The sequence below is a fragment of the Bombus affinis genome, chromosome 14 (assembly GCF_024516045.1).
Source record: "Bombus affinis isolate iyBomAffi1 chromosome 14, iyBomAffi1.2, whole genome shotgun sequence".
Taxonomy (NCBI): Eukaryota; Metazoa; Arthropoda; class Insecta; order Hymenoptera; family Apidae; genus Bombus; species Bombus affinis.
Window position 1 is genome coordinate 9,819,063 of NC_066357.1, and position 13,870 is coordinate 9,832,932.

General features: G+C 31.3%; 3 protein-coding genes and 1 long non-coding RNA gene across 22 annotated transcripts in view; 1 reads left to right on the top strand and 3 right to left on the bottom strand.

Moving 5' to 3' along the window:
* The first annotated feature begins 787 nt into the window (after positions 1-787).
* LOC126924469 (E3 ubiquitin-protein ligase RNF19A-like) lies at positions 788-12,639 on the top strand. Its single transcript, XM_050738993.1, has 13 exons — positions 788-955; positions 2,335-2,561; positions 2,645-2,787; positions 2,910-3,099; positions 3,199-3,510; positions 3,600-3,744; positions 3,839-3,975; positions 4,094-4,191; positions 8,380-8,578; positions 8,669-8,864; positions 8,942-9,107; positions 9,187-9,563; positions 9,724-12,639. Exons 2-13 carry the CDS (start codon positions 2,399-2,401, stop codon positions 9,965-9,967), a joined length of 2,370 nt encoding a protein of 789 aa, XP_050594950.1. The 5' UTR covers positions 788-955; positions 2,335-2,398; the 3' UTR covers positions 9,968-12,639.
* Positions 4,492-7,526, bottom strand: LOC126924471 (uncharacterized). The gene is made up of 3 exons (XM_050738996.1): positions 6,558-7,526; positions 6,168-6,383; positions 4,492-6,070 (listed from the first exon to the last, which is right to left on the bottom strand). Exons 1-3 carry the CDS (start codon positions 6,705-6,707, stop codon positions 5,117-5,119), a joined length of 1,320 nt encoding a protein of 439 aa, XP_050594953.1. The 5' UTR covers positions 6,708-7,526; the 3' UTR covers positions 4,492-5,116.
* Positions 4,492-13,870, bottom strand: part of LOC126924473 (uncharacterized) — a 105,837-nt gene continuing 96,458 nt past the window's right edge. For all 19 annotated transcript variants that reach the window (XR_007713558.1, XR_007713557.1, XR_007713556.1 and 16 more), the window contains exon 2: positions 4,492-4,673. This is a non-coding gene — a long non-coding RNA (uncharacterized LOC126924473). The remainder of the gene's footprint in view (positions 4,674-13,870) is intronic.
* LOC126924472 (trafficking protein particle complex subunit 1) lies at positions 11,715-13,863 on the bottom strand. Its single transcript, XM_050738997.1, has 3 exons — positions 13,473-13,863; positions 13,025-13,234; positions 11,715-12,928 (listed from the first exon to the last, which is right to left on the bottom strand). The coding sequence occupies exons 1-3, from the start codon at positions 13,569-13,571 to the stop codon at positions 12,800-12,802; spliced, it is 438 nt and encodes a 145-aa protein (XP_050594954.1). The 5' UTR covers positions 13,572-13,863; the 3' UTR covers positions 11,715-12,799.

Consider the following 13,870-nt stretch of genomic DNA (forward strand, 5'->3'; position numbering starts at 1 on the left):
AACAAATTCATAAAATATATTTCTAAACTATGTTAATTATTGAACATAATCTTTAATTCTTTAAAGTGCTAGGAATAAGGAACTAATACAAGTCAAAATACACATAATACAAATAAGTATAAATTCCATTACTGATTCAGAAAATCAAATTATATAGCAGCCACTGTTTATATATCAATTTTCTATCTTCATATCAGTAAATAGCTAACGTAACTAGTAAATAGCTAACGTAAATAGCTAACATATACTGAAATATATAATCTAACATATAACATATAACATCTATAACATATAACTGAAATATATAATCATATGTTAGAAGATATGAAATTAATGTTACTATTTATAATAACTTAAAAATTAATATTCAGATAAATTATCTTATCGATATTATTAATTACTAAACAAATAACATTTAATAATGAATTTTAAATAATTGTTAAATAACAGTTTCACAGTGTAATATTGAGAAATTTGAAAAATTTGAGAAATATTGAATAAACAGTGCTTTTATAAATATTTTGCGTGAAATAAGAAAATATTCATATTTGTGCATACATAGTATTAATGTTAAAGAATGAAATATTTAATTATTTTCTAATTACTTTTTAATCATATAGAATTCACAAAAAGTATATAGTAATAATTACAAAGTCTACAAATAATATTAATTTAATCTGATTCAACTTAAGATTTTTTATTTGAGCGGTGTTATATTAAATATTTTCAGGTAGAGGCGCTGTATGTTCATTTCTATATTTCGTTCATTGTATCTCTCATCTAAATTATGTGTAAGGTAAGTCTTTAGTCAGAAGCCGTCAGCTGTTGTGTCAAGTGAACATTCTTAACCAACAAAATAGGTGAAACTTACCAATAGTGTGTAATTCTAATTGTGAATCTATTATTAGTTACTAAACGTGGTGTAGATTTGAAAGTATTGTTTAACAGGAACCAGGTACGTTTATACGTTATTTAGAATGACTTTAGTTGGTTTTTGCTCACAGACTTTTCACACCTGTATTAATGCTAGTCATCTATGTATAAGATTTCTCGATATACAATTCAAATGTGTTTTTTTGTATTCATTTTTTATTTAGTTTAAAAAATAAGATATTTTATTCTATTTGAAATGACTATAATGTTTTTGTTTGGGAAAAAATAGAGTTTAATTATTATACACATTATATATATTTTATAGTATGTATATACATATACATTCACACATATATACACATATATATACATATTCGTGCATTGTATATATATAAATGTGTATATATATATATACACATTTAAGCTATTACAAATGGCGATTATTTTGCATTTCTTACTAAATTTACATTTACATTAATTATAACTGTATTTATACTCGGGAAAAGGTTATCTTTTCATAAATTTACAAATTTGTTACATAAATCGAGTTAAAATATGGTATAAAACTTGTATTAAGTAATTTTCTATATCTTATGTGTTAACATGTTAATACAATCTGTGGAATATACATATAATCGATTTATAATACTATTAGAGAGATTTGTATGGTGTGTTACATGTCGAATCATATATCGTTTCTTAAAATGCTATGTGAATTGGACATAATTCACATAATTTATACATTTAGATTCGGACGTTCGATAAAGGGTAATTATAATCGTATAACGGTATGTTATATGATTTATTAAGTTAAGGTTAAACTGTACAGGTTGAGTAATCGAACCTTACATGCTAAAATATTTCATGGTACATCCATAAAAGATTTCGAAATGCTGATTATTTATGCTCTTCATGAACGTGGAGAAATCGTAATTGATGACAACCGCTTTGATAGACTGTATAATTCCTTTTTTAGTGAAAGTAGTAAAGAAAATGTACATAAAAAATTGAACGTAAAGTGAATTTATTGAGAACGTTACTAATAAATTTATATGAACGTTATTAATAAATTTATATGAATTATAAATGATTTACACTAATATACAAAAATTTTGTACATTTGACAGTGAATTTCATACAGTTCCGAAGTCCAATATATACTTTGGCCATTATTAATAAATAATTCATTATTTAAAAATTTTGTCCAAAATAAATTTTATGATAATTAATTCGAAAACATTAGAAACGTAAGAATTTTATGTGTATTTAAATACGATCGATATAATAACATGTAATACATACTACACGTGTGCCTATGACGTAAAATATAATCGCTTGTAAACGTTATGTTTGTATTACGATATACATTTTTATTTTCAATATTAAGCATTGTATAATATGTGATAGAAGATATATATGAAGTCCTATTATATTTATTTCTTTTCCCATTATTTACTACAGATTGAGCTACCTTAACCGTGTGACACAAAGAATGAGACAGTAGTGATCTATAATACTATTTAAGATGTTTAAAGAAAATGATAACAGTTCTGGAAGCTGTAGCAGTACAGTGCCTAGACCACGAAGAATGTTAGCACGATTTTCTTTACGTCGATTATTATATTCAAGCCCACTTATTGGTCGACGAATTGTGAGAACACCTAGTTCAAGTAACAGAAATACAAAAAGTATGAAGTGATATTTGGACTGAAATAAATATCGTAGATAAAATACAGAATAAATTATTCTTGAGAATGAATTATTTTTCTAGCAAAAGATCCAATTGGTGGCAAGATCACAGATGTCGAAAAAGGAGAAGCCAGAGTAAGTAATGGTTCGAGCCATTTTCAATTTCAAAACATAGATCTACAACGTGCTTCCAGTAAAGGCTCAGTACTTTCTTCTGACGGAAAGGTATTTATAGAATATGTACTTGTAATGAAATTCTTAGAATTGAATTTCTATTAGATCTCGATTATATTAATTGTTTGATAATTTTAAATGATATCCAGGTTGTAAAATAAATATTATTTCAGAGTAGTGAAAATGGTTTAATGGAATGTCCTTTATGTTTGGCTGAATTGCCTGTGGAGTTCTTTCCTGTTGTTCAATCTTGCCATCATTACAGTTGTTATGATTGCTATCAACAATATCTTAAAGTTGAAATTTCTGAATCTAGAGTTAACATAGCATGTCCTGAATGTTCAGAACCAATTCACCCAAATGGTAAATGCACTTTTTTGATAAAAATAATGTAAACTTCTTACTATTATTTGCTACTTATTCATATGCTTACTATTATTTACTGAATTTATTTTTTTATAGATATTCGAATGATCCTAAATGATCAAACGCAATTGGAAAAATATGAAGATTTTATGGTACGACGAGTTCTTGCTGTAGAACCTGATGCGAGATGGTGTCCTGCACCAGATTGCAGCTTTGCAGTTATTGCTAGTGGTTGTGCTTCGTGCCCAAAATTACGTTGTGAACGACCAGGATGTGACTCTTATTTTTGTTACCATTGTAAAGCACGTTGGCATCCTAATCAAACATGTGATGCTGCCAGAGCTCAACGCACTCAATACTATGAACGAAGTTCATCTCTCAGTTTCAGTCAAAGTGATTCACAACATAGTATGTATTCTTTATATTTAAAGATTTTAGAATTAGCGAATCCTGAAATTCCAAGATAACATGTGTTTTTGCATAAATTGTGTCCACAGAAGATGACGTCAAACCTTGTCCAAGGTGTCAAGTCCTTATTGTTAAAATGGATGATGGTAGTTGCAATCACATGGTTTGTGCTGTTTGCGGTGCCGAATTTTGTTGGTTATGCATGAAGGAAATCAGTGATCTTCATTATTTAAGGTAAAGTTTATCTGAGTTATTTATCTCCATATTTATTTTTATGAAATATTATTTTTAGAATTCTTAATTTTTCCAATTTTTCATTTAATCGCAGTCCTTCTGGCTGTACCTTTTGGGGTAAAAAGCCATGGTCTAGAAAAAAGAAAATACTTTGGCAACTTGGAACCTTAGTGGGAGCTCCAGTTGGAATTGGTCTTGCTGCTGGAATAGCTGTACCTGCTATGATTATAGGTTTGTATATTATGTCTTTCACATTTTAACGTCAAACTAAATGTGATATATTTATAAATATATCTTTTGGACAAAATTTTATGTAACTTTATATTTGTATATGTATGTTTTGTTACAGGTATTCCAGTATGGGTGGGAAAGGAGCTGTATACAAGATATGAGAAAGATAACAAACATAAGAGGAATGCTTTTATTGTTGGAGGAGTAACTGCATCTGTAAGTTAAAATCTTATTTTTCATATTTGTACATAATTGATTTTCTTCGAAAGTATATATATATATATATATATATATATATATATAATATCATCAGACGATAGATAAAGTATCGAGCATCTTACAAAGTAGTATTAATGTAAATTTACAGATATTTTTTTTAAATTATCAAAGTATTAAAAAATATTAAAAAATTTATTAAAAAATTTATTAACTAGTCGTAATAAAACTACTTACTTATTTACACATATATGAATATTGCTTAGGAATTACTTTTATGTTTGAAAATCATTGTACAAATTCATGACAACATCAAAGTATATTTTATTTATATAGTTTGTACAAAGAAATGGAATAATATAATTATTGCGTATGTGAATTAGCAGTAACAGAATGTCGGTCGTATAGCCGTAATAGTAATTGCGGGAAGAAATTTTGATAAAAGAACAAATTCAAATCAAACGATTGTTATATTTAACTGGCTTGCGGAGGAAAATGTTACTCCTGACTTAAGTTATTTGTTATGGCACGTATTAGCAATTCTTTTATATTTCGAGTCACTTTTAATTTTAAAACTTCATACAATGTTTATTGATATTCTGTTTGTTGAACGTCCTTACTAAATTATAGGTGTACATATCGAAAGAACAATTCAATATCGAAATATTTTTAAACATAAGAGTCTAACATCAATTCTATTTCCACCACGTTAACGAAATTTAACGTGATTTCGATTCCGCAATTACATAATTATCGACACAAGCCCTGTTGCTTGAGATGTATTACGTTAATCGCAATCGTAACGTCAATGGCAGACGAATCGAGCTGTTGAACAATCAGTTCTATAACTTTTGCTTTCTCGATTTACATTTCGCTTAGAAGTATTAATTCGCTGCAACACTATCATAGGCAGTAATAATGCTGACTAAGGGTCGTTTTCGCTATTAGCAATCGCAGTCTCATCTGTAAGTACACCTTCGCTATGAAGGTCCTTTAAAACGTCGATCAAGCGTTGTTCCGTATCTGCATCGCCTAAAGCAACATCTACAGATCCAATACAGAGTAAGAGAGCGAGGAGTTGCGATCGCCTATAGTCCTTATTTAAATCTTCTCTCGTGTAGCCCAAATCTTTCGGAATGTCGACGCCGAGACGAGAACACGTCCCAATTAGTGCCTCCCAATAGATATCAAGGAAGGTTTCTGTATGTTTGCGACGTAATTCGGTTGGCAATGAACTTACTATCAACAGAGCAATGTCATTAGTCGGTCTACTATAGGTAACCATTTGCCAGTCGAGGATGCAGCATTCAAGGCCAGATGGTCCTTCCTTGAAAAGTAGATTATTACACCAGAAATCTGTGTGCGTGATCAAGGCTAACGGCCCTTCTGGCGCAAGGAGTGCAGATATTATATGCTTAGTTCTAGGTCGTAGTACAAGTAGAGCCTCCAGTATCGCTTCTAACCCTGGTGTACTTTTTAAAAATTTGGCAAGTTGTGGTAAACCACGCTCAACCAGTTGTTGATACGAGTCCGTTGCCTTTGCTGTTTGGAAGAGGAATGGATAACGTTCGGACAGAGGCTCTCCCTCCACAACTTTCATTGCCAGAGAATGCGCGTGTATGCGTGCTATAGCATCTAATGCGACTTTAGTTTGATCGTATGTCATTCCTTCGCGAAATTTGATATTTCGAAAATCAGAATCGCGAAGATCGTGCAGTACGAGAATAGAATCTGGCGTTGTAGGGTTGTCGTCTGACTCATCAGCTGGTGTGTAATGTGCATGATAGCAGACTGGAACTGACAGAAGGATTTCCTCGTCCGATTTATTTTCCTGGGATGCTAGTTGCTTCTTTTGAAATTCTTTCAGGTCAGGCATGACCTGATATAAATAGAATCCAAATTATTATTTATTGGATAGAATAATTTAAGATTGACGTAGCAACAGCATGGTAGCATTATATTAATTGATTGCTTACCTGTGTGTAAAATTTAATTTCCCGAAGATCGAATTGGCCTTCGATAACAAAGAAACGACTGAACGCATCTTTTGGAAGCTCTTTCACGATAAGCGACAGGTCTTGCGTGGTATTTGTGTCGTTCAACACGTACTTGATTTTAACACGAATTATAGCACTGAGCGCGCTTTCATTACTCATACAGCCCGGACTTACGTTACATTCGGTTATTGTGACCTGTGTACATGACGGGTTAATTTGCAAGCGATTCAACAATACTTGGTACGCTACATCTTCAAATGTGTTGCATTTTCATTGCTAACAAAGCATTTATAGGCTGCTTAAATGACGCCGTATAAAAATCGCTACAGGCAACTGTTAACTGTAAATCATAGTTTCTACCGAACTAACCGGTTCTTTGTGAAATTCCCTTAGGATACCACCAAGCCACTCCTTGTCAATCTCTGGTTCTGAGATAATCTGCTTCTGCTCCTCTCCGCAAGATGATTCTTCCGTATCTTCCCAATCCCAGTCCGTGTCTTCCCAGTCCCAATTCGCCATGGTTTCGTTTCTTCTGATTTTATCTCTTTCTCTCAATCTCTCTTTACTTTTATTTATTCGATCAACACTAATGACAGTCAATTGACGATATCAGTGTTGGCGGGATCGATGAAAGGAAAACGGGAAAGAAAAAACAGATGAGGGATGTATGTGTATCGTGGTTGTAACGTTTCGCGTGTCTACTGTTCCCAATCAATGCCAATAAACTACATGTACACTCTCGTGAACGGTAACACATGCAGGACGGTGCCTATTTGACTGTTCACATCGGAGCGCACGAGTCTGTCATGTATGTGGAGGCTTCGTGAAATCACCAGTAATGAATGGATTCGTCGCGTGTCCCTTCTACTTCCTGTTACGCCGTTCGGTCCTTGAATGTTCGGGCCGGCGTAGTTCGGCGCCCGTTCATCGAGGCTCGTAGTGTCCACGGCGCGACACACCCTTGGCGCAGAGCACCCACCGACTTCCCGATCCCAACACTCGATTTGTCAGACCGTTTTGCGATCGTGGTGTAGTATGGTTCTTAAAGTACCGACTGACACGATGCACGTTCCATCGTCAGCCACCTAGGTGGATGCAGGCCGCAGGGTGGGACAGAGAGGATCTCCCATGCGCGCACTCCTACCGTCGCGGCGATCAATATCCTTCCTTCCGCACCTCCCACACTTTCTGCTCGCCATGCACTTTCTCTGTCTCCTGTTTCGCTATCTCGCGTTCTCTTCTATGCTCGATGGAAATCTAGAAAACAGATCACCGTGTGTCAGTAATCTTTTCCCTCATCATGACACCTTACCTTATACGACTGTCCCGAGATATATTTATATTATTACCATGTTTTACTTTCAATGGTATTTCATTTTTCGTATATTTTACAGAACATAGATTATAGATTGATCGGAAATTGCTTTTCCTTTTCTCTCTCCTTTTTTTATTTTTGAAGGTGATATGTGTATTAATTGCCCGAGAATATGCAAAGCATGATGCAGAACATATTAAAATAACAAATGCCTTTGAATAGACAATTCTATATTTGCTTTTGTTTTTCTTTTATTATGATCGTTTACAGTTGTACTAAATAAAAATGCAGTATATTATACGTATGTTATACTAAAAAAGTGGTCCGTGTTAATGGTTTACGTTCTTTTCTATTTTCGCCAGCATACATTGAAAGGGACTTACGAAGTACATCTAAAACATTCCCTTAATTACTGTGTTAATTATGCAGCGTACATACAGAAACTTCCGGCAGCTTAAAACCGCACAATACTAGATCAACTGTAGTTCAAAGTTTTCGATACAGTTGCAGCTTTTACATTTTTGTTAGCCGATACCTAATGGCAATTTTATCGCGTAACTCTACCTACTTAAATGTATCTTTTCGTTCTCTTAATATTATTACTTATCTATTCATAATTAATTCCGATCTAATAATTATACGGTTTTTTATTTATTAAGTCCCCTGCCCCAAAATTCAAGACTAAAGAGTTTTATTGCTTCATATTATTATTTTTTTTTTATATATAAAATTCTTATATCATAAATTTACTATTTCTATAGATACATAAGATTTTAAGTTTAATTTGTAGAAACTTTATAAAATTTGAATCTCTGTACGTCCCAATAAAAGTTCGAACAAGAGCCACTATTCATAATTCATCTACCATCGTTACAGGTTTTAGTATCACCCATATTGGCAGGATTGGCCGTAGGTATTGGTGTACCCATTTTATTATTTTACGTTTATGGTGTAGTCCCCGTTTCCCTTTGTCGAAGCGGAGGTTGTGGTGTTTCTACAAATGGTACAGGGGTGCGATTTGATTTCGATGACGAAAACGAGCTTATGGGTTCTTTGAGTGTCCGCAACGGTGGAGGTAAATGTCTAAATAATTCAAATTTTAACATCAAGTGTAGATCGAGTAATTTAGAAGACTAGATAATTCAAAATATAATCCTTATTGTAGATGCAGCATCGATAGATGTTGCGAGTCATCGCGGCGGTAATCCTTCGATAGGAGAAGCTTCCCTTTCATTAGGTAGTGGAAGTCATTTAGAAAAATTAGGTCGTGAAAACGATCGCGAAAGTGCCAGTAACGTAGCTGTTGCTGGTACCAGTCTCGCAGGAAGTATAGCTTCTAGTGTTTTACCAGGAGGTCAGAGGTAAGAGACTCTTTGTATTTATATAATTTTCAATTGTTAGTTACACATTAATAGTTATTGTTATATTTAAAAAATAGATTGGAGGTTCAAGCGGATGTGACGTCTACCCAAAGATTCAGTTTGTGTAGCGAAACAGCATCTGCCGCAACCAGTTTATCAGAAAAATCTGTGAACGCATCTATTGCTTTGGATGACGGCGCAGCTTCTACGAGAGCTCTAGCAGGCTCTGTTCTAAATTTTAAAGTATCTCGCTCTTCTTTAAAAGTATTATTGCAAACGATCAGTACTTCAGTTATGAATTTTAATTATATCGATTGTTCAGATGGATGGAAGCTCAATCAGCGGTGGTAGAAGCACGGAAGGAGAACAAGGAGGGACAAGCTCTGTTGCAGGAGGTCATATGGATTCAGCAGGTCAAGCTACATCTTTGAGTTCCCTCGAAGAAGTAGCGCCTGGTTTAGCGAAACGTGCTCGGCGCAAGCCGACGTTAGATCGCCAGTGCAGTGATTCCAGTAATTGGACCGTTTGTGGAGAAGACGAAGGTTCTGAACGTGTCAGATTCGATGATCATGTTAGTTTCATCGAAGCAGATCAAGAAGGAATTGTTAATACGTGTGGAATGAATAGTCGAACTTCCGGAAGACGTACTAAACGTACTAAAGAAACAGAACAAGACGCAAATACTCAAAAGAGTACAAAGTATGAAAAAATTTAGATTTTTCAAAATTTAACTCACTGCTTTTCGATGTTCTTGATTATTTACGATCTTTTCGTTTTAATATTGTAAGGCACTGGGTTAATTAGAAGATTTTGAGAACTACAATATTTTTACATGTATAATATCCGTTTACTTTTTCAGGAATTCTAACAATGAATCAAAGGCTGATTCGGCAGATGACAATGTATCGTGGGAACGGGTTAACGTTGCCACTTTGAGAAATGTCTTCTTCTATAATTCTACAACATCTACAGATCGCGAGAAGCGATTGTCGGTGATAGAAGAACCGTCTCCTGTAGTGGTACAGAATAACGGTGCTCGTTTTTTCACGCCTTCTGACAAAGGCTGTAGCATAAATAATATGGAAGAAGATTTACACTCTTAAAGGAACAAAGACTGAGCATTTATGTAATAATGTACATGCGTCCTTTAAATACAAGACACACAGATGCGAATTCACATACAGTGACAAGCAAAAATGTAAACACGCTAGTATTATAAGGAAATGATACAAGTTCTCAACTGATTGATAAGGATTGGGCGATTACAATTACAAATTGAATCAACTAACTAAAATACAAAACTTCATTTTTTCATTTATACTAATTAATTGAAATTAATTTCCATTTTAATTTTAATTCAAAGCTTATTATTTATACTAGAAATTGTAATATCTATTATTTAACTACATGTTTCCTCAATCCTTTTAATTTTATATTTTTGTTAATGCAATATGTTTTTAATTGCAATATTATTTTGATGCAATATTTATAATTTTGCACTTGGATTTTAGAATTAGAATTTTTAATTAACTTTTTGTTTTTTTTTATTAATAATATTAATTTGTGTGGCATATTTATTAAATTATGCTACTTCTCATGAATACCTGAGAATGTGTTTTAATATACATACTGCTAGATTTCTTTTAATAACTAATCACAAATTTTCAATGGAATTTATATTTTTCATACCATAACAAAATTTGACTTAGACGTAAATAATTTGTTAATAATTTGTCGTATGTTTTGGATCGCTATATCGTTGAGGTACTAATTTTTTGTAAATCAGGACTTTCCGTCTTATTTAAATTGACTTGTTTTTCATTTATTTTTTTAAACTTACTGTGACTTTTTATTTTTGCATCCCTTTATCAATCATTGTTATTCTATTCACTTTTTACAGAGTACCAAAAATAGTAAATACAAATTGGACCAACTTTATATCATTTTGAATATAGTATGTTGTTAATATAAATAAAAATATGATTTCACATTTTGTGTACTAGATTTAATTTGTAATTATAATTGTCTAATTTTTGTGAATCGGTTAAAAAATGTATATCATTCCTCTATAAGAATAGTGTAACATTTACACTTTCGTTTGTTATTGTATATGTGTATATATGTATTTAAGTGTACACCATATGCGTGCAGTAATGCCGAATTTACTATATTTATGCACACCATGTATAAACGTATTATGAATGCAGTAGAGGGAACAAATTAAGAGCAACTTTGCATGGCGAAGCGTATTGAAGTAAGTAGTATGTGCATTCATGTTTCAGAAGTGCGTGCGTATAAATATGTGTAATGTACGTATATGTGTATAGTTATATATATACAATCGGGCCTCAATTTATAACACAAGAGTTGCAAATTAATTTAACATGGATAATTTTCATTATGTGCCAATGTTTTTTTTGAGAATATTGTTATACGTGAAAAAATTACATTCTCGTATACAAAACAGTGCTCACATATAAAACGTATCGAATTCGTTAAAATTTTTCTATGACGGAATTCTTCAAAAGAAATAAAATTTTCACGTGATATAAAATAGGATAACTGTATAAAACATTATGGAAAAATTATTACTATGCCTTTTAGTTGCATTTTATGTCAAGCAACAGTTATTATTTTCCATGCATGAAACACTTCTTCATTTGTCAGTCATATTTTCAGATGTATAAGTATCATAAGAACCTTTGTACACGAACATTTTCTAAATGTCCTTCGATGTATGAAAATACACATAATGTAATGTATGCAATTAAAGGCAATGAATATGCCTTGACAGTGAATGTTATGCAATTTTAAGGAAAAAAATGAACATTAATATAAAAAGAGGTATGGTAGTTTTTTATCTTCAGTTTATATTTATTTATTATTAATCTCGGTGAATTATATGTGTTAATATCAGGTGCTTTATTAGGCATGTCAAAAGCTTTGATTTGGTTTCTTGCCGATATAGATATTTACACTTATGTAATGTTAAACATAAATCACTAACGATCAGTGTAAGGAACATTGTAATCATTTTTTAACAATTTTGCCTTTCATATATTTTTTATTCTAAGTTCTGCAAAACTTAAATATGTGTATATAATTGTGTAAAATTATTGTCCCAGTATATATGTTTTTTGTGTGTAACTAATAACTTCGCTAATATTTGGATAAGCTAATGTCATACGTCCGGACGAAAATTGTATGAAAGAGACATTATATATGTAAAAAAAAATGGATACATGGACCTAAAAAACCGAATTGCGAAATATGACATAAGCTGCCATATAATCTTCATATATTAATAATAATAAATGTTTTAGTTAAATAAGGCATATTCCTGCAAGTATGTTCTAGAGTACTGGTATGTGGTACGAAATATATACATATATAAAAAGGCAAGTTTAATGTAGGAACATTTTTAAAAGTATGCATTTTTACCAATATTTTTACGTATTTTAAATAATAATTTAAATATACAAATTAAAAAGTACATTTCGTTGATACAAAAAAAGACGGTGCAATTTTAATGCATTAATATGTTAATACAAATAATTTAAAGGAATCTACAAAAATAACTTATGCTTTTACAAGTATTAATTTCTTCAAATTCTGTTAGTTACTGTACATTTTGTATGAAGATCACAGTTCTGTGTATTACAAAAATATATTGTTTAAATAGTTGTTTCTGTTACGATAAATGTAAATTCGTAAATATAACAAAATGTAATGTAAGTTGTATATTCATTTAAATTATAAGAATATTTTTATGGTATATGATATTTTTGTTTAGTTTTCTGCACTTCCATTAATGTATATTAATACTAGTTGTTAATAACAAATAATTGCGTGTAATATGAAATTAAATTTGTATAACATCACTAAACATTTTTATATTCAAGTATATTATACTTATTAATATAATATAAAAGATTCTATATCGATCTACTTAAGAATAAAGGAGATTTTTTAAATAATTCATCAACTTTTCGTTTAAACAGTTCACTTTGAATAGGTTCATTTAATTGACATAGAGGATTTTTCACAACATATTCTAAATAGACCTGGAAAAAAATTAATTATATCATTGGAGATTTTTTAATTTGCTAAAATACTGTACAGCAATATAATACTAGAATACGCGACATTGTGTTACTCACCTCTCTATATAGTTGTTGTAATAATTCTCTAGCATTTTGTGTAACATTATCAGTGTTTAACACAAATTTTAATCCAGACGGAGTTTCCAAATAATGCAATGTATATTTACTAGTTTTATAATATAAAAATCCTTCTTTTGGATCCAATGGGGATATCTTACTTACAAATGATTTTATAGAAAATAACATCCCATACATTAATTTTGCTTCCTAAATTTTGTGCAATTTTATAATGTATATTTCTTAGAAAAAAAGATTGTATAGATTATACTCGAATGAAAACAAAAGACTTTCTTTTAAATGACTTAATTTAAAAAAGGGATTAAACAAGTAATTGTTAGTGATTTTTATAAAATAGGTTACAGGATATTTGAACTTGGGAAGGTTAGAAACGGCATATGTTTTATAACTTTAAAATAACAATTCTGTTATAGTTATTCATACATACCTCTCCTTTTGTGATTCCAGATTTATTCAACCTATTCCATTCTGCATAATACAGTAATGTTCCATTTTTGGAAAATATATATAAATTATGAATTGTCATAATTTTCCTGACAGTTGTGTATTTTGTTTTGCTGTTAAAATGATAATATTCAATCAATTAGTTATCGACGATAGCATAGTGAGGTATCCATTGATTAAATGCAGGATAGACATGACATTAAATGCAGCTTTGCGTCTCAGGTTATGAAACGCCGACTTGCAAAAAAATCAGAGTGTTTCTTACGCCCTCTGCGATTTCCTACGGCGAACATAGGAAACATATCAAAGGAGATTCAAAAAACTTTCATGAATATGAACGGAAGAAAATCGTTTTATTAAATTAATAGTTTCAAGTATGAC

What these genes read in the sequence shown, in the direction of transcription:
- LOC126924469 (XM_050738993.1), top strand. Translation starts at nt 2,399, where the DNA reads ATGTTTAAAGAAAATGATAACAGTTCTGGAAGCTGTAGCAGTACAGTG. An exon ending in TTGGAGGAGTAACTGCATCT is followed by an intron (nt 4,192 to 8,379) that starts GTAAGTTAAAAT and finishes CCATCGTTACAG; the next exon opens with GTTTTAGTATCACCCATATT. An exon ending in GCTCTGTTCTAAATTTTAAA is followed by an intron (nt 9,108 to 9,186) that starts GTATCTCGCTCT and finishes TCGATTGTTCAG; the next exon opens with ATGGATGGAAGCTCAATCAG.
- LOC126924472 (XM_050738997.1), bottom strand. Translation starts at nt 13,571, where the DNA reads ATGACAATTCATAATTTATATATATTTTCCAAAAATGGAACATTACTG. An exon ending in CTGGAATCACAAAAGGAGAG is followed by an intron (nt 13,235 to 13,472) that starts GTATGTATGAAT and finishes CACAAAATTTAG; the next exon opens with GAAGCAAAATTAATGTATGG. An exon ending in TACAACAACTATATAGAGAG is followed by an intron (nt 12,929 to 13,024) that starts GTGAGTAACACA and finishes ATTTTTTTCCAG; the next exon opens with GTCTATTTAGAATATGTTGT.
- LOC126924471 (XM_050738996.1), bottom strand. Translation starts at nt 6,707, where the DNA reads ATGGCGAATTGGGACTGGGAAGACACGGACTGGGATTGGGAAGATACG. An exon ending in GGGAATTTCACAAAGAACCG is followed by an intron (nt 6,384 to 6,557) that starts GTTAGTTCGGTA and finishes TCATGTACACAG; the next exon opens with GTCACAATAACCGAATGTAA. An exon ending in AAATTAAATTTTACACACAG is followed by an intron (nt 6,071 to 6,167) that starts GTAAGCAATCAA and finishes TATTTATATCAG; the next exon opens with GTCATGCCTGACCTGAAAGA.